We start from the raw sequence: 22,457 nt of genomic DNA, 5'->3' as shown, positions 1-22,457 counted from the left end.
CTCCGGTTAGTATTTTCCTCCCAAGTTTTAAAAATTGTTTTTGTTGGCATCTAATAAACTCACAGAGAAGTGAAACCACCACCCAGATCAAGAAACGGACTCTTGCCAGCCCGCTCCCCGACTTCCAACCCGGGCACGGTGCTGCCCGTCGAGTGGACCCACCAGCAAGCTTCCCTTCCCTTTCCTTTCGCCCGCGTTACGCACGTGCGTCTCCCCTCCGTGTGGTGCTGTAGAGCGTCACTGCCTTATGGCATGCCACGGCCATGACTCCGTTTATGTTTAGGGACATGTGCTCTTTCCACTTGGGGTCATTATGAATAACACGACAGCAGTTGCTGGGAGCACCGAAGCACGTCTCCGTGCACGTACGTGTGCATTTTCGTTGGGAGTGGAATTGCGGGTCCCTGGGGTATGTCTTTTTAGTAGATAATGTCAAACTATTTTCCAAAATGGTTAAATGGTTTATATTCCACCAACAATATCTGCAAGTTACACTTGCTTATAGTGTTTGCATGTAAATAAATCATTACACACTTGATGTGTGCATGGTATACATTTTTCCACCCTTTCACTTCTAACTTACCTGTATCACTGGAATTATGTTTGTGCATGTGTGTGGATATGATGTAGTTTTGTCTTTTAAAAAAAATCCATTTGAAATTGCTGCCTTTTACTGGGATGTTTAGACCATTTACATTTAACGTAATTACTGATATACTTGGATTAACATTTACCGTTTTCTTTTTTGTGTTCTATTTGCTTGTTCTGTATTTCATCCTGTTTCTTCTTTCCGCATTTTTTTTAGATTTTTTCAATATTTTTAATGTTCCATTTCAATTCATCTGTTGAGCTTTGGCTATATCTCATATTGTTTAGAAGTTGCTCTAAGAAGTACGATATACATAGCTTTTCACAATCTACTCAATTAATATGTTATCACCTTAAGTGGAGTATAGAAAACTTACCATTAGTCCCCTTTACCATTTTTGCCTAAGCCGTAGCTGCCATAGACTCAGAACTGCCTCACAGTGCTATCATTTTTGCTTTCAATCCTCATTCATATTTTAAAGAATTTAAGAGAAAAAAGTTTATTATATTTACCCAAATACTGTTTCTGTTGCTGTTCCTTCATTCCTAAGTTCCAAGCTGCCCCTGCAACCATCTCCCTTCTGTCAGAAGAACTTCCTTTAGCCTTTCTTTTAGAGCTTGTCTGCTGACAAGTGAATTCTCTGAGTTTTCTTTCATCTGAGAATGTCTTTATTTCACCTTCATTCCTGAAGGGTATTTTTGTGGAATTTAGATTTCTGGGTTGATGTTTCCTTTCCTTTTGTTTTTTCTTTCAGCACTTTAAAGATGTCGTTCCATTGCTTTCTGGACTCTATGGTTTCTGATGAGAAATCCATAGTCATTCAAATGGGTGTTAACTATATATAATGAATTTTTTTCCCCTGGCTGCTTTCAAGATTTTTTTCTGTCTTTAATTTTTGTTTTGTTTTTTTTCCTTTTAAAAAAATAAGGTTTTATTTCTTTTTTCTCGCCCCCCCCCCCCCCCCCCCCCCCCCCGCTGTTTTTGCTGTCTGTGTCCATTTGCCGTGTGATCTCTATATCTATTTCTCTTTTTGGTCTTCTCTTCTCCTCTTTCTCCTCTAGGATTCACCAGGATTCGATCCTGGGGACCTCTGATGGGGAGAGAGGTTTCCTGTCAACTGCGCCACCTCAGTTCCTGGTCTCTGCTGCGCTTCACCTGACTCTCCCTTGTCTCTCTTCGGTTGCACCGTCGTCTTGCTGCGTGACTCGCTTGCGCACTGGCTCAGCACACAGGCACTTGGCTTGCCGCGTAGGCGATCACGTGGGCACTCACAAGGGCACTTGGCTCACAATGCGGACACTCGGCTTGCCGTGTGGACACTCGGCTTGCTGTGTGGACACTCGGCTTGCTGCACGGCACTGGCTCACCACGTGGGCACTGGCTCACCCTGCAGGCTCTCGGGTCACTGTGTGGGCACTTGGCTCACTGCACAGGCATCCGCATGGGCACTCGGCTCGCTGTGCGGGCACTCGGCTCGCATGCGGGCACTGGCTCACCACACAGGCAGCTTTCCCTTTTCTTTTACACCAGGAGGCTCCAGGAATCGAACGTGGGTCCTCCCATATGGCAGGCAGAGGCCCTATCACCTGAGCCACATCCGCTTCCCCGTCTTTAGTTTAACAATTTGATTGTGCTGTAGCCAGGCATGGATTTTGTTGAGCATATCCTGTGTGGTGTTTACCAAGCTTCTTAATCTGTAACTTGATGCCTTTCCCAAAATTCAGGAAATTTTCAGTCATTTCTTCACACATTTTTTTCTTGTGCTACACACTTCTCCTTTCCTCCTGGACTCCAATGACACAAACATTAGACCTTTTGGTATTGTCCCCCAAAATCTTAATTTTTTCCAATCTATTTCGTCTCTGTTCAGATTGGACAACTTAGATTAGTTTAAGTTCACTGACTCTTTCCTCTGACATCTTCATTTAGTTCATCAAATGGCTTAAAAATTTGATCATTTCTAAAATTTCATTTTGATTATTTTTTATATCATATATTTATCTGTCACTTCAAGAGAGTTTGCCCTTACTTCTGAAAGCATGGTTAAAATAGCTACTTTAATGTCTCAATTCCAACAATTGTGTCATCTTTGAATTGGCACCTCTTGATTTTTTTTTTCTTTTCCCTTGAAAAATGTTGAGACTTTCCTGGATATTCAAATACGAAGTAACAGCAGGGTTCTGATCTGCATCTGCTGAGCTATGGCTCCAATGTCAGCTCAGTTTTTAAGGCTTTGCAGTACTATTTGATCTGCTCAGGGCGTTGCTAGTTTTGGAAGTGGGAGCAGTCTAGAACCCTGTGGTTCAGTTCTGGAAGCTTCTGGTGTCTGTTTAGGGTCAGAGTGGGGATAAGCCCAGGAGCATACACTACGAGTTTCCTCTTCGCTGTGAGCGCTCCAACACTTTCCAGCTCCCAGGAGACCCCTTTGAACTTCTGGCTAGAAAGCTAGGGTTTTCATTTTCTCTCTGCTATACAGCTCCTGCAACTATATCTCCAGGGCCAAGACACAAGAAGCTAGACTAGAGAGAGGGAAAATAAGAGGGATTTCCTCTGCCCCGCGCTCTTGGGACCACATTTCCTCTGGTAAAGAGGAGGGTTCCTCTTCCTCAGAGCCCGGGCACCTGCCCAGCGGCCACTGCTGTCACTAGACTGCCTGTGAGTGTGGCAAGGGAGGGTGGAGAAACAAGAATAAACGGGGCTTCCTGCGCCTACCGGACCTGTAGAAGCCGCTTTCCCGCTCCTCGGACCCGGACCTGAGGGCGGAGCTGTGTCTCTCGGCATGCCGTGTGCCGTCGCGGGCCTCAGATCGTCCTTGGGTCCAGGCCAGCGGACGCAGAGAAAAGAAAAGAGGAAACTTCCCACCAGTTTGGTAATATTTTGAATTTTGGTTTCCTCCCCAAGTCTGCCTGCTGCCGTCTACTAGGCACCCCTCGGATGGCTGCCCCACGATTCTGTCCAGAGCTCTGAGTTAGACTCACTGAGAGACAGCAGAATATCCCCCATTTGAACCACACCACGCTGGCCTGTTTAAACCTCCGCCCAGCTCTTACCACGTCTAACACTCTTCTTGACTTTGTGGCCAGCTGCCCACTGCTTGTGCCCTGCCTCCCGGCCATTCTTAGAATGCAGGCGTCACGAGGGCAGTGGCCACGTCCATGTGGAGACCACGGTCAGCTCCGCTACCCTCAGTGCTGCGTGGCATGCAGCAGGTGCTCGATTAATGGTTTTGAATGACTGAATCTACGTCTCAGTCATAAGGTCTTTAGAGACAAGTGATTATCTCTTTGACTCTCATTCTCCAAACTTTCCCTACACCAATAAATTGCGTTATATTCTTTTGGGTGTTCAGCAAAGGTTAACTGGTCGCCTGACAAATACAGGGCAGGCCAGGAGAAAGCAGGGATGCTGGGAAGAGAACAACACAATCCATCAGGATTATTTTACTGTGAAGGTTAGAAAACCTCTCCCACCTGGCTTTAACTAGGACGGGAGTGGACACGTCCACAGGGAACGTCGGCTTCTGCTGAGACGGCCCAGCAGCTTGGACGATGCCACCAGCTTTGTCCTTCCTGCGGTTGCTTTGCTCTTCGCCTCACATGCTGCCGCCTCTCCACACACCCCTGCCAAGAAACACATGGCTCCAGACCCCACAGCGTCCCCTGACCCTGACCGGGGACTGAGAGCTCCGGTGACTCCTCTGGGGTTTGCTTCCAGCTGGCCCAATCACGATCCAATCACCGTGACAAGGAAGCGGGATATGCTGATCTGCTCAAGCCATCGGAGCCTCCTCCCGAGGGGACAACAGGTGTGTGTGTGTGTGTGTGTGTGTGTGTGTGTGCAGGGGGCTGTCCTGCAGGAGGGGCCGAGAGGGACACAGACGGGCAGAGAGCCCCGGCCTCCCGGGAGAGAGCGCGCAGCCCCTGTCCATGGGCACAGCGGGCACCTGTGCTGGCGCAAGCCCGCTGATGCAGGGCCACGCCAAGTGCCACTTCTCCATTCACACATCAAGGCCACTTTGACTCCCAGGTACCAGGGCCACGGCCAGGGAGGTGGCTGTGGTCGTGCTGTATTTGTGGCCTCCCGGCAGTGCTGGAGAGACACGGAGCACGTCAGGGTCCAAGCAGAGCGGCCAGGAAGGAGGAAGGACAGTGGGACGACGTCGACCGACTGGAGATCCCACCTGAGGAAGGGACCAGCAAACTTGGAACCCGTTTGTTACTCCCCCACATGGCCCCTGAGAAAGGACCAAATTCCGCGAATAGCTCCTCCTCGCTGGCCAGGGCAGACGTGCGGGGGCGCAAGGTGGGCTGTGCCAGCAGACGGGCCCCCAAGTCTGAGGCTGCGCGGCGTCCCTGGCGGAGCCAGCTCCTCACACCGCGTATGCACCTGCGGGGGCCCGCGCTCGGGGCCTGCCATTCCTGAGCCAGAAGACCGTGCGCCTCCACCCCCCGGGAAGGGCGGCCCTTCACTCACAGTCCACGGACCACCGCACCCACCGCCCGCTGCCCAGATCCGCGGGGTGCTGGGTGCGGATCCTGGCGCCGAGGACACTGCACCCTCAAGTCCACGTGCTCCTAGTTCCAGAGGGCAAGGGGGGGACCCTGCCGGTGAGGGGTTCGTCTGCAGTTGATCTGAATCCAGTTGGTCCTCAGATTCAGAGACGGGAGTGTGGAGAGGGAGAGAGCCTGGACGCTGACTGTGAGCTGTGCCCGCAGCAGAAAGACACAGTGACCTGGCGGGGCGGAGGGCGTGGGGCAAGTGGGAATCCCCTACATTTCTGACGCAACATTCAAGTAATCTAAAGCTTCTTTCAAAAAAAAGAAGTGTCACAGCAGGGCCGGTGGCGCCTGCGCCCCTGCCCACGGCACTGCGTTTCTCAGCTGGGGCGGGTGCTGTGCGGGAGGGGTGGGCACAGGGCTAATAAAGGAGCGGCTGCAAGGACAGGGGCATCTTGCTTGGTTTCTTTCCTCGCCTTTTCCTTTAGTCAGACATCTTAGGAATGCAGCATTCTTTTTTGTTTCGAGGAAACCAAAAGCAAAGCAGCGACAGCCTCGAGGCCCCCACGCCCTGAAGGAAACCTCCCAGGTTGGCAGGCGTCATCGGAGAGGAAGCCGGGCGGTCCACGGAGACATCACCCCCCAGTCCTGCACAACGAGGAGGCCTCGGCCCCCGGCGACCCCCGCAGCTGCTCCAGGCCCTGGGGTGACGCACCGCGCCGGCTCCACGCGCTGCTCTGGCCGCACAGGACAGACCCACGGCCTCTGGGGGCTGCGCTTTAGCTCGTGCCCGCCCCGGGCCACGCGGCCAGCACCCGGCCAGGGGCCACAGGCCTGGGGGCGGCAGGTCACTTACGGGCAGAGCCGCCTGGTGGCCTGTGGCCCGTCGCCCGGCACAGGCAGGGGGCCAAGGCCTGCGGGTGGCCCCCGCCGCCCGCTCTCACGGGGTCAGTGGGTGTCCCGTCACGCCCCGTGACACAGCTGCCGAGGTCGCGTTTCCAGGATGCTTTTGGCTCCCTGACAACCTCTTCCTGTTTTGGAAGCAAAAACATGGTATTTGAAAAGCCAGAGCGGTCTCATTGTCACCGCGAGGAGGGACTCGCTGGCTCGCAGGGGCCCGGGGTCTCCGGGGGCAGAGGCCCCGCACCACCAACGCCTGCGGGCTGCTTGGGACGAGGCCTGGTGGGTCTCCTCGCGCCTGCGCTTCCTCCCCGCCCCCGCCGATGCCCGCCAAGCCCGGAAGGCCAGCCTGGCGCTGCCCACGTGCTGCCCATGGCACTGCCCACATGCTGCCCACGTGCTGCCCACGCGCTGCCCACGGCGCCTCCCCGCCGCGCTCACCAGGAGGGGCGAGGGGCGCGCAGGCACGTTCCAAACACCCCACCCGGGGCCGAAGGCTGGGAGGAAGCCAAAGGGTTAAAAAATGAAAACAGAAAGGGGGGAGATTGGGAATTCAAGTTCTATAAGAAAAAAGACCTTAACTGCGGGGGGGGGGGGGGGGGGGAGGGGGCGACGTGTCCACGCCTGGGGGCGCGCCCCTCCCCGAGCGGGACCCGCGGGTGGGGGCACCCTGGGCTGCTCGAGGGGCGCCTCCCGTCTCCTCCGCTGGTGCCACGCGTGGCAGGGGGCGAGCGGCGGGGCGAGCCGGGGGCCTGGGCAGCCTCCTGAGGCCGCGCTCTCCCCTCATCTCACTCGTGGCGGGGTGGCGGGACCCTTCTGTGCCTTTAACCCCGAGGCCCACGCCAAGGTGCGGCCAGGGGCGTCACGCGCGGCTCTCCATGGACTATTAACACACGCCGGCGGCAGTGCCCTGCACAGGCCCCACGGCGCCCCGGTGTCAGCGGGACCCCGGCTTCCGGCTCGTCCCACGGTCTCTCCTGTTTTCCTCCTCGTGGGACGCTTCGGGGCGCGCGCCAGGTGTTCTCCTTCTCAGCTGGCCTGGTTTTCCCGCAGGACACTGGAGACAGCCGCGCGTGCGGGGCCCTCGGGAGGCCGGGCCCGGGCCACCCAGCAGCTCAGCAGGCGCCCCCGCACCCCTCGGCGCCCCCGCCTGCCTTTTTACCTAGAAGGAGCTAATACACAGATCTGACGAGGCAAAACCAGAGTTTTCTTTTGTAACTAATTAAGGTGAATCTCATTCAAATTTTAGACTGAATTGACTGAGAACATACATTACTCTGATTTCCACTTCCTAATTCAGCTTAAATTTTATTAGCAATAACTATAAATTTATATATTCTGGACACTAGACCCTTCTCAGATACATATTTTAAAATATTTTTTTCCATTTTGTAGGCTGTCTTTTCACATTCCCGAGTAATCATAAATTTAGTTTTTGATAACATTTTGCTTTTTATACAAATCTATAGATACAACCAACGAAAACTTCAGTGTTTGCAAAAAATTATCTTTGGATTTAACAGTGTTTCTTATAAAAATGTACTTTATTGTTTGAAAACATTCAGATTATAGGTTAAATAGTTCTGACAAAATATGGCTGTACAAAATAAAAGTAAAGCCTGTATTATCATGAACATGACGTGTGGTTCCAGAAGACTCCGAGGGAAGCTGAGCGTCAGGCAACGCGGTCAAAGCTGACCGCGTTCTTTCGCACTTCGCCTAAGAAGTCGTAGGTCTGCTCCGAAAGGTCGAAAGGGTCATGGACCCCGTCCGGCGACAGCAGCGCGCGCAGGGCGCCCTCGTCCGCGCGGCTCTGCTGCAGGAAGCCCGCGATGGCCCTCCAGCGGGCGGCCTCGGTCTCCTCCTCGGCCCAGCGCGGTGGGGGCAGCAGTGTGGAGTGGAGGAGGGGGTACACGCGGTCTAGGTACACCTCGACGAACGCGGCCTGCAGGAACTTTCTGTCTCTCTGGGAAGACACGACACCGCGAATCGCCTGAGCAGGGGGACGTGGTTTTTCGAGCATTCGGTGCTGTGGCCGCGTGATGCAGCCTCACCCGCTAATTCAGGCACAGCCACCAGGGTGGGTGCCACGCGGTTGTAAGGGAAGGGGGCGGCTGGGGGGGAGCACTGCTGGCCTGGGTGCTCCCAAGGTCCGGGAGGGAGTGCCCGTCCTGAGGCCGCCAGGCCCCCGACAAGCTCACCCCGGCCCCGACGCCAGGCAGCCCCCGGGGCTGGCGCCTGTGGCGGAGGAGCCCGTGGTAGCGGAGCCCGCGGGCCCCTCCAGCCCGAGTGCGCGGGTCTGGCCTGCAGCAGCAGGCCCTCGTGGCCGGGAGCAGCAGGGAGCCTGCCAGGGTTAGAAGGGCGAGTGGAGACGCAGCTGGGCGAGTGGCAGCTCAAATAAGGACACGATTTCGGCAGTGGTTTTTTTTTTACCCCAATTCTGGCATTTTCAGTTTGTTCCCTCAAGTTCCTGACAGATAATCAACACTTTAGATGGAGAGTCGGCAAACTACGGCCTGTGAGCCACGTCCACCAGGCGCTTGTGCAGGAAGACCGCGCAGGGACGCGGCCACGCCGTCTCGTGTCACCTGAGGCTGCTTCTGCGCTGCTGCGCGCCGACAGTGTGGCCCGAGAGCCCCAGGCAGCTGCCCAGACTCGTGGCCACCACGCCCGGGTCGGCGCGGCCCAGGCACGCGTTGCCGGTCCCACCACCCGTCCGCTAATCCGCATGTGCAATGCGTCAGAAGCACAAGCCATGCGCGTCTGCAATGGGGGAAACAGCTCAGGCTGTTTGCTTGTCCCTTCTCCTCAGAAGTAAAGGAATTTTTAAAAAATAAGGGAAATTTGATCATCAACTGAGAGAATTGGGGTTGGAAACTTCCCCTCAGTTAAATAAAACTCAGTGGTCTGAAAAGCCTGTTTTGAGCAGGTGCTTCCTCTCGCGGAACTGGCCCTACACACCCTTCTTGGAATGCGCCTTTGCAAACATGACAGCACAGTTTACGTGGGTTAAGAGGGATCATGGCCACGGTTACTTTAGTCAGAAAGAGGCATTATGCTGGCAAGCAAACGCCGGGCTCCGCCAAGGGCGCGAAGCTCAGCGCGCGGATCACGTTACCTTCTCTGCCCTTTTCAGCGTGCTTTCTTTCTCGGCCCAGGAGCTCTGCGGAGCAAGTCAGAACATCGCATTAGCTCACTCGCCAGGCCTGCCGCACCTGCAGTTTCACTCGACAGTATGCACTTCTGGAAGCGCTTAAGCCCTGTGCAATCTGCGCACGGAATGCTCCGAGGGCGCAGCAGAGCACGGCGGGGTGTCCTCCCGGCTCTGCACCTGCCCACTCCCACAGCCCCCCTCGCGGCCCCGGGGCGGGGACTCCACCGGGTGGGTGCAGCTTGTGGAGGGTGGGAAGCCCTCAATGAGTCAGTTCCCAGGTGGAGCCGCACGTGTCCCTTCACGAGGAGAAACGTTAAAACATGTTCCTTGGACATCACCAACACAGCGACGTGAGACACGCCTGAGAAAGCCTCCCCGGAGAGCTGCCATGGAGGACGCTTCTGCGTGCTCGCATCCCTGGAGGACCGCGGAGGCTGGAGCAGGACTCCAAGTGCTGGGTCCGAGGAGCCGCGACTCCGGGAGGAGGCTCTGGCCCGGGTGGCCCCACGCAGCTGGGGGACTCACGAGGGGCCCGGCCCGGCTCTCCCTCCGCAGACGGAGACGCAGACTCCGAGCGGCCAGGCAGAGCCCCCACGCAGGCACAGCTCGCCGCGGCGGGACAGGGCCGCAGGAGCGCTGCACACAAGGGGCCGGGCGCGAGCACGCCAGGAAGGCTGGGCGTGCTGCTCTGCCCTCCGCGGCCCAGGCTCAGCTGCTGGACACGTTAGGGCTTCTCTGAAGTGACCCGCCGTCCGGACTGAGCCCGCCTGACTCCCTGGGGTGGGGAGCCCTACGGGGAAGGCACCAGAGGCAGAAAAGCCTCACGGTAAAGAAGGGGGGCGGTAACTGAACTCCTGTATGACAGGACAGGTCCCAGAACTGAGAAGTGTAAGGGAAACGCGGCATTGAGCGAGCGACAGGATTTAAGCAAATCTCAGGAGCTGGGGAAGAAATTCTGCACAAAAACAAGAACAGATCAAGATTCCCAGAGAAGGAGCAAAAGAAAGGAAGCTCTCTCCTGGAGGTGAAACAACTGTGTAAAAAGTGCAATTTTTAAAACTGCACCACATACCCAGGGCAAGAGTCAGATGAAGAATTGAGAAAACCAACAGTTAAACATGGTCTATTCTAAAGGTCTAGAATAAGAACAACAAAGAGGAGCCTTGACACAAAGCCAATCAACAATAAAACCCTGGACAAGAGGGAGAAACAGACCTTCAGAGTCAACGTATCAAGATAACCAGATGCCTAGACATCAGCAAAACATGGCAAGCCACACACACAAACAGGAAGATATGCCGAGTCAAGGGGATGAATGAAAACTTCAGAGGAGACTCCTAATTTAGAATGACTAATCAAAGATGTTCAAACAACCTTCTAAATCAATTCAAGGAGATGAAGGAAAATATGCAAAAAGAGATACAGAAGATAATGCGTGAACATGAAGAATTTGAAAGCATAAAAAGAAACATAACAGAAATTATGGGGGTGAAAGGCACAATAGTAGAGATTGAAAATAAACTAGGGGCACACATCAGCAGATCTGAACAGGCAGAAAAAAGAATCAGGAAACCAGAAGACAGGGAAATCAGAATCATACGTCAGAAGAAAAGAGAGAATAGCAGACAAATTAAGCAGTGTCTCAGGGACTTGAGTGACATCATGAGGTGCACAAACATGTGTCATGGGTGTCCCAAAAGGAAAAGAGAAGGAACAGGGGCAGAGAGAATATCTGAAGAAATAATGGCCCAAAACTTCCCAACTCTGAAGAACAACATAAACATACATGTCCAAGAAGGGAAAAATACTCCATACAGAATGAATCCTAATAGATCTGCTCTGAGACATACTAATCAGAATGTCAAATGCCAAAGATAAAGAGAGAATTCTGGAAGCAGTAAGAGAAAATGACTCATCACATACAAGGGATCCAATAAGACTAAATGTAGATTTCTCATCAGAAACTACGGAGGTGAGAAGGCATTGGTATGCTCTATTTACAGTATGAAAGAGAAAATCTGTCAGCCAAAAGTTCTTTATCTGCAAAACTGTCCTTTAAAAAGTGAGGGAGGGGAAACGGATTTGGCTCAATGCATAGAGCATCCACCTACCACATGGGAGGTCCAGGGTTCAAGCCCCGGGCCTCCTGACCCATGTGATGGGCTGGCCCACGTGCAGTGCTGATGCGTGCAAGGAGTGCCGTGCCATGCAGGGGCGTCCCCTGCGTAGGGGAGCCCCACGCGCAAGGAGTGCACCCTGTAAGGAGAGCCGCCCAGCGCGAAAAAAGTGCAGCCTGCCCAGGAGTGGCGCTGCCCACATGGAGAGCAGATGCAGCGAGATGATGCAACAAAAAGAGACACAGATTCCCGGTGCTGCTGACAAGAATACAAGTGGACACGGAAGAACACAGAGCGAATAGACAGAGAGAGCAGACAACTGGGGTGGAGAAGGGGAAGGGGACTTGCTAGAACGCAGGCTCTCCTCGTGCAGTCCGGGTGCCGTAACGTTCACCGCTGTTCAGAGCCACCCGGTCATGCGGCAAACTCCTCACGTGAGCCTGGCCACTGCTCGGTGCTGCCAGGGGAGCCTCCAGAGCACCTCCCGGTGCCCCGCACCCCGCGTCAGGCTGGGCCGTGCCACTGGCGGGTGATGCCCTCAGGAGCATGACGTCCGTGCGTGCCCACCCTTCCCCCGTGGGGCCTGTCCCTTCCCCCGTGGGGCCTGCCCACCTCGCCCAGGGTGACCTCCAGGGAACCGCCCCAGGGCCTCTGCTGCCTTCTCCAAGGCCCTGCCCAGGCTTTCTGCCTTCCGGCAGCAGCTCTCCTAATGGTGCTGGCCCTGCCGAGTCAGGCTGAACCCCGAGCTGCCGCTTCTGAAGCGCTGAACCCTGGAGACGTGCTGGCCGGCCCACTACCTGGCTGCTATTGCAGAGAGCAGACCGTAAACACCGGATTAAGAACGACAGGCACGGCCTGACCCTCGAGAGCGCAGGTGATTCGTCTGGCAAACCATCGTGGATTTTGGCTCTAGGACACGGGTGGCCACCTGAAGCCAGGGAACAGGCCGCGCCCCGAGCAGCAGGCCACCCGCCCCGCGCCCCGGAGGCAGCCCCAGGGGCACAGGGCGCTGAGGTCGGAGGATGGGCCCGAGGGGCCCAGCAGTGACGAAGCCGCCGCGCGACCCACCCTGAGGGCGTCCATGAGGTCAGGCTGCTCCAGGAGCCGGGGGAAGGTGGCCAGCACGGGGTGGCTGATGGGGTCTGAAACGCAAAGGAACAGAAAGGGGGTCACGCAAACGTGGCTGCAGGTGTCCTGCCGCAAGCGACGCTGTTCTACATTCATTCGGGTTTAAATTATTGCACCAGATGACGTGTTCCTAATATATTCTACACACTTCAGGGTTAGGAGCTCAAAGCTGCCCCCCAGACCATCTGCCCAAACACCCCAAGGATTTCTTAAATGAGAATGTACAGATAGATGGAGCTTTAAGGTGAGAGGTGAAGAGGTCATGCACAGGGCAAGGCTAGAAAACGTGTTTTTCTTTTCTGGCCTTCCCCAAGCTCTCCTACGCCTACGTGTGGGAGAAGGGATCATCTGGCCAGAGCACCCTACGGAGGGCTGGGCAGGACGCAGCAGGGCTGGGAGCCTAGGGCGGGCTGCGCAGGCCTGGCTCCAGCCGAAGCCTCGTGGGGCCCCCAGCACGCAGGGGGACGCAGGGCTGGTGCCTTGGCTGCGGGCAGGACCGGGTGCAAGTGGGAGGACTCGGGAGCTGGGGGTTCTGGGCCCAGGATGAGCACCGCAGAGAAGGACCAGCCCTCCACAGTCCGTGACGGCACACGGAGGCCCGAGGTGAAGAGCTGCTGGGTGGGCGACAGCGCGACGACCGCATGACCGTGGTGGACAACAGCCCTTCTCTGGGTCTCGGGAGGCTTATTCTGAGGGTCAGACTCAAATGAAGTCAACGATTCTGGGCCACCTTCTCCAGGGGACGCTAATAAGCTGCATCCTCGAGGAAGTGCGGCCATGCGGGAAGTTTTTCTACAGTCGATGAAATAACTTCAAAGGGAAGAGATGAGCAAGAGGCTTAGAGTCACAGTTACCTCCTGAGGAACTTCTGTGCTCTGAGCTCCAGTCCCACCTCCCGGGCAAGTCTCTGGGAGAGGACCCCTGCCTAACCCGACACCCTCGAGAGTGGCCCCGCTCCCCGCCCCTGCCCCGCCGCGCCCCTCATTAACCTCAGCTCCCCCGCGGCCTGGGCCCCACTGGCCCCGCGGGGGCGCTCGCGGCGCCTTTTCCTTCCTGACGCTTCTTCTAATGCCTGCACAGAGACGCGCCCTCGGTACCGAGGGGAGGGGCCCAGCGCGACTCGGGCACACCCCTGGCTCGGGCACAGCTGCTCGCTGGTTTCTCTCAGCACCACCAAAGACAAAGCAAACTGTTTTTCTTTAGAGGCAATTCTCACAGTACAAGCATTCTGCTTTGCAAGCTCAGTCATATGTGACAAATACATTTTTCTAAACTACTTTTTAACTATTACTTGGAAATATGTTAAAATGTGCAGGAATAAGAACAGGATGCCCCTGACCCAGATTCACTTCCTTTCTTAATTCACTGATTTTGTTTAAGCGCTGCATTAAAACCAGCTGTTGTGGGGGTTTTGGTCTCTCCCTGCAGGAAACACATCAGGTTCCGGGGGTGTCTGGGGAAAGGGGCGCACGCCTGAAGGTCAGCACCCGGCTTCCAGCACTGGCAATGTGGTGCTGTGTGCGCTTCCAAGGCCTGAAGGGCTGGCCACAGGGCTGGCACGGGCCGCGCCGACCACGTCGGGGACGCTCGTCCAGTGCTCACGCCAGGTGCCCCTGGAGGCAGAAGGCGGAGGCCAGCAGGGCCCCCCGCAGGACGTGCTGCTGCGCCTGACGAGGCGACGGACCCTCACCGGCGCTGGGCGCGCCCCGCCTGCCTCGCAGGAGCACATCCCCGAGGATCTGGCGGTAGGATATCAGCAAGTGCGCCGAGCACATACTTCCAATTAAGGTTTCTGGCAGGAGGCTGGTAAAGAAGGAAGAAAGAGTCATTAAAAATCCCCTGCAATTCAAGCTATGGTGTTTTTCACTTACATTTATTACTTAAATGAACAGTTCCAAGCCCTGCTTCATTACTGAAAAAACTTCTAAACAATTTAAAAGAACATTTCCCTGGGGGCTGGGGGCCAGGGGGCCAGGGGGCCGAGGGGCTGGGGGTCTGGGGGCCGGGGGACTGGGAAGCCAGGGCGTCTAGGGGCCGGGGTCTGGGGGATTGGGGGCCTGGGGGGCCAGAGGGCTGGGGGCCGGGGGGCTGAGGCCGGGGGGCCGGGGCTGGCGCAGCCTCAGTGCAGTGGGAAGGCTCCCCAGGCCGGGGGCTGCTGCCCACCCAGCCACCCGGGAAGGCGCTGCGTCAGAGCACCTGCCTGACGCAGACACCTTCCGCCTCAGCTCCGAGTGGACGCTCTGGGCCTCCATTTCAGCACCCAGTGAGTTAAACGTCAAATAAAAAGAACAATCAGGAGGGGTGGGATTTGGAAAGAATAGGACAGGTTAGCACCAAGCTGCCCGCCCCGCCCGGCGTATGAGGCTGGGGGAGACCGGGTCCCCGTGAGCCAGGGAGCTGCGGGCGGGGCGAGTCGCGGTGGCTTCCTCGCTGGACCGCGCTGGGCTCGCTCGTGAGCCTCCTGTGCTCCAGTCTCCTTCCCTGTCCCTAAAAGCACGGAGACGAGGCAGGTGTGGAGAGTGCGGCAGGGCCTGCGCCACAGGAAATCCCAAAGCAGGAGAAAGAGTCAGCGTTGAGATTTCAGAATAATAATTGGAAACCTGAAGAGCGAGCGCTTTAAACCCTGACACGTGACACACACTGAAGACTTACTGGGACACAGTGAGCACAAGAGTCAACCTCAGAAGAGACTGAAGAAAAGCTGTTGACTTCCTCTAAACACACATCTCTAGCAACACGTGAACTCTGTCCCCAAGCATGAAGAAATGACAAAGAGAGCTCCAAAAGCTTGCAAACAACGTGCTCTATCAAGGAGAAAGACGCCTTTGGGTAAAGAAAAAACAGGAAAGGTTAACAGAGACCTTTCAGTTCCAACTCTGGGCTGCCCTCGGGTGTGTCTGCTTTAGAATGTGCTACCGTGTAGGACACTTAAACAGCCAAAGGGGCCAGCCGGGCTTGTGGCACACCCACGTCCACGTGCAGAATTCACATAAACACACGACTTCAGCGTTTGCGCTGCGAGCCAGAAGTGGTCTTTTTCCAGCCCGGCTCCAATTCCCACCGTGCTGCCCCTGGCCTGACACCAGACAGGCTGCGGGGCGGCCTCGAGGCCCCCTCAGGCTCTCCTGCGGTGCCCGCCGTGGTCCCGGGGTGGCTCCTCGCCGTGGCCCCGGGCCCACGCCCGCATGAGTGGCGTTTCAGCTCCACGCGCAAACACGTGGCTCATGCTAAAGAGCAGCGGCGGGCTGTGCCCGGGGAAGCCGCACCCCCCTCCTTGCATGGCGCCTGCGCCCTCCGTGGCCTCCACTACGGCTGCCGCCTCCTGCACGAGGCGGTGCTGCCCGCTGCCTGCTGGGCTGTTCCTTGGGGAACCCCTGAGTCTCGCGTGGGCAGGCAAACTGCGGTGGGAACCCAGCAACGCCGAGGGGGTGCAGGCTGCGGCCATATGCTGCGCTCTGTGCACCTGCAGCGGTTCATGCAGAGGAAGTAAAGCCCAAAGGAGCGCCCAAAGAGGGCCAAGGAAAACAGGCAGACGTGCAGGACCTGCGCCCGATCGTGCCCACCGCTGTCCCAGGCCCCAGAACGGGCCTGACGTCGCCTCGGGTCGAGTCACACAGATGGGACCCTCGGGGAACCGCTCCAACCAGAGAGGCGGTTCTGGTGGAAACCGAGGCGCCCAGCTGCTCCTCCCTTCCCCGCGAGGGTCGCCATGGTAACGGGCCTCCCCGGGCACAGGGCTGTGCATCCCTGAGAGAGGGGCCGGTCTAGATGGACCTTCCCAGAGCCACCAACATCCAGGACAGCGTGGGGCAGCTGCCGGCTGGCGAGGGCAGGGCGAGGCCCCATGGGGGCAGCGGGCGCAAAGGCCCTGGGGTCAGGGCAGCCATGCTCTGGCCTGCCCACCGCTGTCCACTCCTTGCCTTTCTTCTAGGAGCAAGGGAGGTGGGTGCCTGTGACAGAGGAGGAGGAGGCCGCCGAGAGGCCGCCCCGTGCAGACCCTCAGGCTGCCTGGACCCACAGCGGCCAGCACGAGGCCCTGGCCCCGCCGCACCCACCGCCGGGTGCTCCAGGGCCTGCCTGGGCTGCGGCGGCACCAGCAGGCGCCCAGCCTCCCTGGACGCTGGGAGGACACACTGCGGGCAGCGTGTGGCCCCTCTGGCGGGCTTGGGAGAGCAGCGCGTAGCCCAGGACAGGCGGAGCGGCGGCAGGAGGAGCGCAGGCGGCCGGTGCCCTGGCCAGGGCCCTGAGCCCAGGACGGCCCGGAGCATCCTCTGAGCCCGGCCCGTGGAGGGGCCCTGCCTTCCCGCCCTCGACCACTCGTCAGGCTGGGTCTCCAGTTCGTAACACGTCTGGGAAAACAGCACTGGGGGCACAGAAGCGCCCTGCAGAGCTGACCGCGCCCGGCAGGCCGAGAGCTGGGCCTGGAGCTCCGCCGGGAGGAGGCGGAGGGGGCGCCAGGCCGCCCGGGCCCGGGCTGCTCCTTCACAAAGACTGCACTGTGCCTTTTCTTTCAATACTCTATATTAAATGACCATTTTATAGGGAAAGGCTGGCCAAAAAGGAACTTAACTGGCTCTACGAACCTGCAGGAAGAAAGCTGAGGGAATGAATAACCCTATGAACCAAGGACTGATGGTTAGTGAAAGACTGAACTGTTCACGCTGTAATTCAGAACACATTTCAGTATTAGAGGAAGGATCGGGGTTATTTTTACCAAAAGCATGCTCTAGAACGAGAAGGGCGACCGGACAAAGGCACAACGCCGCTCCAGAATCAACGAACAATGAGCTGACACGGGCAGCGCATTTTCCTCGAAACTCTGGACGAGAGTGCAAGGCCTGCAGCGAAGGGCGAGGCTGGACCAAGGGACCCAGCTTGAACCACGGCGGAGGCTGTGGCGCCCTCGTGGCCCCTCCCCGCCCCCCGCGGCCCAGGGGAGGGCTGGAGCCCCCGGTTCTCCCCAGGAAGGCGCTCGGCGCCTGAGGCCAAGGGCCAGCCTGCCCAGGGGCAGGCTCCGGAGCGTGGCAGCAGACAGCTGGTCAAGCCAAGGAACCTTGATGAGGCCAAAGTGCCTGGGCAGAGGCTACTGCTCTCAGTCACACAACAGAGCACCTGGGGGACAGCCTGCCCCACAGGGAGTGGAGGGGGCGTGCCGACCCCTGAAGACCCCTTGTCCAGGACAAGACCCGGGCTCAGGAGGGGCCACGGGCCCGGTGCGGCCCTCGTGCTGAGCCTGGAGGGGAGCACGGCCAGCGCAGAGCCACGTGCGAAGCCCGCACAGAGTGGTTTTTACTTTGGCTCCTTAGCTCCTGGCACTCAAGGAAATCTCCGTCATATCACTAGCTGGGTACAAATTTAAGGAACTGACAGCTCAGGGAATAAATCCCAGAGTTAATACTTTGAAATATTAAAAACACAGCGTGCAACACAAGATAGCAAGACAGACAAATAGGAAACAATGGCACATCCAAAGAAAAAAGATAAAAATCCAGAAACCATCAATAAAGAAGTCCAGACTTTGGACATATCAAAGAGTCTTTAAAAAAGACCCTCAGGGAAGCGGACTTGGCCCAGTGGTTAGGGCGTCCGTCTACCACATGGGAGGTCCACGGTTCAAACCCCGGGCCTCCTGACCCGTGTGGAGCTGGCCCATGCGCAGTGCTGATGCGTGCAAGGAGTGCCGTGCCACGTAGGGGTGTCCCCCGCGTAGAGGAGCCCCACGCGCAAGGAGTATGCACCATAAGGAGAGCCACCCAGTGTGAAAGAAAGTGCAGCCTGCCCAGGAATGGTGCCGCACACATGGAGAGCTGATGCAGAAGATGACGCAACAAAAAGAAGCACAGATTCCTGTGCTGCTGACAACAACATAAGCGGACAAAGAAGAACATGCAGCAAATGAACATAGAGAGCAGACAACGGGGGGTTGGGAGGGGAAGGGGAGAGAAATAATAAAAAAATAAATCTTTAAAAAAAATGAAAAAGACCCTCAATATGCTAAAGAAGATATGCTAAAGAGAGATAACCAAAGGATATTAGGAAAATAATGAATGAACGTATGAGAATCTCAATGAAGAGAGAATAACTTTAAGAAGGAACCAAATTGAAACACTGGAGTTGAAGGCCACAATAAATGAAATGAAAAAGAGCTACTACAATGATTCAGGCTGAGGAAAAGGGAGAGGGAGAGGGTGAGGGCAAGGGAGAGGAGAAGAGAGGGAGAGGGAGAGGGAGAGGGAGAGAGGGAAGGAAACAGAGCCTGAGAAGCCTGTGGGACACCATCAAGTAGCCAATATGTACAATACGGGATGTACAGAAAGAGGAGAGAGAGAGAAAGGGGCAGAAGGAATATTCAAATAATGGCAGAAAACTTCCCAAATTTAACAAAAACGAGAAGCTCAACAAACCCTAAACAGGACCAATTTGAAGAGAACCACACCTAGTCACACAGTAGTCAAAATGGCAAATGCCAAGAACAAGAAGAGAGTTCTGAAAGATGCAAGAGAAAAGCAACATGTTATGTACAAGGGCATCCCAATTAGATTAAATGCTGATTTTTCTTAAGAAACCACGGAGGCAAGGCAGCAGTGCACTGAAATATTTAAAGTGTTGGAAAAAATAACTGACAACCAAGAATTTTAGATCTGTGAAGTCTATCTTTCAAAAATGAGGGAGAGGTGAAGACATTCCCAGATGAAACAAAAGCTGCGGGAGTCCTCACCACTAGATCTGCCCGACAAGCAATGCTAAGGGGAGCTCTTCAGACTGAAGGAAAGGACACCAGACAGCGGATCAGAGCTGCATAAAGAAATGAAGACCTGTGGTAAAGGTAACAGATGGGTAATTATAAATGCCTGTACTATTGTATTGTGTTTTTTTGGTATGCAACTCCATTTTTTATTTCCTATAGATGCTAAAATGCAAAGGCATAAAAAGTAGGGAAAAATACATGGTTTTGGATGTACAATGTATAAAGATATAATTTGTAACAAATACAACGAAATGGTGGGGAGATGGAGGGTTACAGGAACAGGGTATGTATTAGCTATTGTAGTTATGTTGGTATCAAATCAAATGTGATTGTTACAAAAATGGTGTAAGACGTACAAAGACCAAAAACCAAAAGAGCAGAAGAAAATTCTGCATTATCAGTAGTTACTTTAAATTGTAAATGCATTAACCCCTCCAGTCAAAATGCAGAGATTGGCAGAAAAGATTTCATAAAAAAAGCACAACCCAACTATATGCTGTTTATGAAAGACTCTTCTTAAATTCAAAGACATAAAGAGGTGGAAAGTAAAAGGATGGAAAAATATATACCATGAAAATAGTAACCAAAAGACAGCTAAGGTAGCTATACTAATATCAGATAAAATAGACTTTAAGCCAAAAACTGTTACAATGGACAAAGAAGGTCATTATATACTGATAAAGGGATCTATTCAATAAGAAGACAAAACAATTATAAATATTTTGTACTGAAAATCTGGTAGAGTTCCAAAATATATGAAGTAAATATTGTCATATTTGAAGGGCAAAATAAATGGTTCTACATTAATAGATTTTAATACACCACTTTAAATAATGGATAGACTATCTAGGCAGAAGATCCATAAGGAAGCAGAAGTCTTGGCCAATGTTATAAACCAACTAGACGTAACTGACATATATAAAAACACTTCCCCCACAACAGCAGAATACACATTCTCCTCTAGTGCACATGGATTCATTCTCTAGGATAGACCATAAGACGGGTCACAAAATAAGTCTCAATAAATTTAACAATCTTGAAATCATACAATTTATCTTCTCTGACCACAAAGGAATGAAGCTAGAAATCAGTAACAGAGGGAAAACTGGGAAATTCATAAATATGTATAAATTAAACAGTATGTTCAAACAACCAATGGGTCAAAGAAGAAATCACAAGGGAAATTAGGAGATACCTTGAGGCAAATGAAAATGAAATCACAACATACCAAAACTTAGGGAATACCGCAATGGCAACGCTGAGATGGAAATTTATAGCTCTAAATGCTTACAACAAAAATGAAGAAAGATCTCAAACTGGAGACATAACATCACAACTGGGGAATCAAGAAAAGAAGAGAAAACGAAATCCAAAGTGAACAGAAGGAAAAAATAACAAAGATTAGAGCAGACATAAATGAAATTGATAAAAAAACAATTGAGAGCATCATGAAAACTTAACTATTGGTTCTTTGAAAAAAATCAATAAAAGAGACAAACCTTTAGGTAGATGGGAAAAAAAAAAATCATAAATGAAGCAAGGGGGCATTTCTACTGACCTAACAGAAATAAAAGGGATTATAAAAGAATACTATGAACAACTGCAATCAACTAATTAGATAACCTAGATGAAATGGACAAATTCCTAGAAACACACAAACTACCTACACTGAATCAAGAAGAAACAGAAGATCTCATCAAACCAATAACAAGTAAGGAGATTGAATCAGTCATTGAAAACCTCTGAACAAAGTAAATTATTAGACCAGATGGCTTCGCTAGTGAATTTTTTCAAACATTTCAAGAATTAACACCAGTCCTGCTGAACTCTTCCAAAAGACTGCAGAGAACATTCCCTCACTCATTCTAAGGGGCGAACGTCACTAGAATAAGAAAGCCAGACAAAGATAACACAAGAAAAGAAAATCACAGATCAATACAGCTATAAATGCAAAAAACTCAACAAACACTAGCAAACTGAATCCAACAGCACAGTAAAAATATTATACACCATGATCAAGTAGAATTTATCCCAGGTATGCAAGGGTGGTTCAACACAAGAAAATCAATTAATGTAACATGCATTAAAAGAACAAAGGATAAAAACCACATATCAAATGATATAGAAAAGGCATCTGACAAAATCTAGCGCCCCCCTTTTTTTAAGGAGGTACCACTGGGATTGAACCTAGAACCTCATACATGGGAAGAAGGAGCTCGACCACTGAGCTACATCTGCTCCTCAACGAGAGTTGGGTTTTTCATTTGTTTGTTTTTAGGAGGTATCAGAAATTGAACCCAGGACCTTGTACATGAGAAACAGGTGCTCAACCACTTGAGCTACATCTACTCCCCTAGCACCCCTTCTTGATGAAAAAAACTCAGAAAACTAGGAATAGAAGGAAACTCCCTCAAGATGATAAAGGATATCTATGAAAAACCTACAGCTAACATCATACTAAATGGTGAAAGACTGAAAACTTTCCCTCTAAGATCAGGAACAAAGCAAGGACACCCCCTGTCACCACTGTTATTCAACATTGTATTGGAAGTTGTAGCCAGAGCCATTAGGCAAGAAAAAAGAATAAAAGGCATCCAAATTGGTAAAGAGGAAGAAAAATTTTCCCTGTTTGCAGATGATATGATCCTATATACATGGAAAACCCTGAAAAACTCACAACAAAGCTACTAGAGTTAATAAACAAATCCGGCAACATGGTGGGGTCAACACACAAAAATCAGTGGTGTTTCCATATACTGTTAATGAACCATCTGATGAGGAAATTGAAAGAAAAATTCCATTTACATAGCAACTAAAAGAATCAAATAGCTAGAAATAAATTTAACCATGTACGCAAAGGACTTATATTTGGAAAACTACAAAATTGAGAAATGAAATCAAAGATGACCTAAATAAATCGAAGGACATTCCATGCCCATGGTATGGACAACTAAATAATGTTAAGATGTCAATTCTACCCAAAACAATTCACAGATTAATGCAACCCCAATCAAAATTCCAACAGCCTATTCTGTAGAAAAGGAAAAACCAACCACCAAATTTATACAGAAAGGTAAGGAGATCGATTATCTAAAACCGTCTTGAATAACCAACGTCTTGTAATGAAGCTGGAGGACACATTCTTCCCAATTTTAAAACTTACCGCAAAGCTACCATAATCAGTACAGCATGGTACTGGCATAAGGACAGAACTATAGACCAATAGAACTGAACTGAGAGTTCAGAAATAAACCCTCACATTTTGGCCCACTGCTTTTTGTTTGTTTGTTTTTAGGGGGCACCAGGGGATTGAACCCAGGGCCTT

General features: G+C 53.0%; 1 protein-coding gene across 1 annotated transcript in view; it reads right to left on the bottom strand.

Annotated features, from left to right (window-relative positions):
* Positions 1-7,266: 7,266 nt before the first annotated feature.
* Positions 7,267-22,457, bottom strand: part of NPHP1 (nephrocystin 1) — a 77,034-nt gene continuing 61,843 nt past the window's right edge. Inside the window, exons 17-20 of the mRNA XM_058278083.2 lie at positions 14,075-14,187; positions 12,325-12,398; positions 9,104-9,148; positions 7,267-7,951 (exon numbers count right to left, since the gene is read on the bottom strand). Of these exons, the coding sequence (XP_058134066.1) occupies positions 7,661-7,951; positions 9,104-9,148; positions 12,325-12,398; positions 14,075-14,187 (523 nt within the window). The 3' untranslated portion in view covers positions 7,267-7,660. The remainder of the gene's footprint in view (positions 7,952-9,103; positions 9,149-12,324; positions 12,399-14,074; positions 14,188-22,457) is intronic.

The sequence above is a fragment of the Dasypus novemcinctus genome, chromosome 17, assembly GCF_030445035.2.
Source record: "Dasypus novemcinctus isolate mDasNov1 chromosome 17, mDasNov1.1.hap2, whole genome shotgun sequence".
In the NCBI taxonomy this organism is placed as follows: Eukaryota; Metazoa; Chordata; class Mammalia; order Cingulata; family Dasypodidae; genus Dasypus; species Dasypus novemcinctus.
This window is presented reverse-complemented; position numbering and strand designations above follow the sequence as displayed.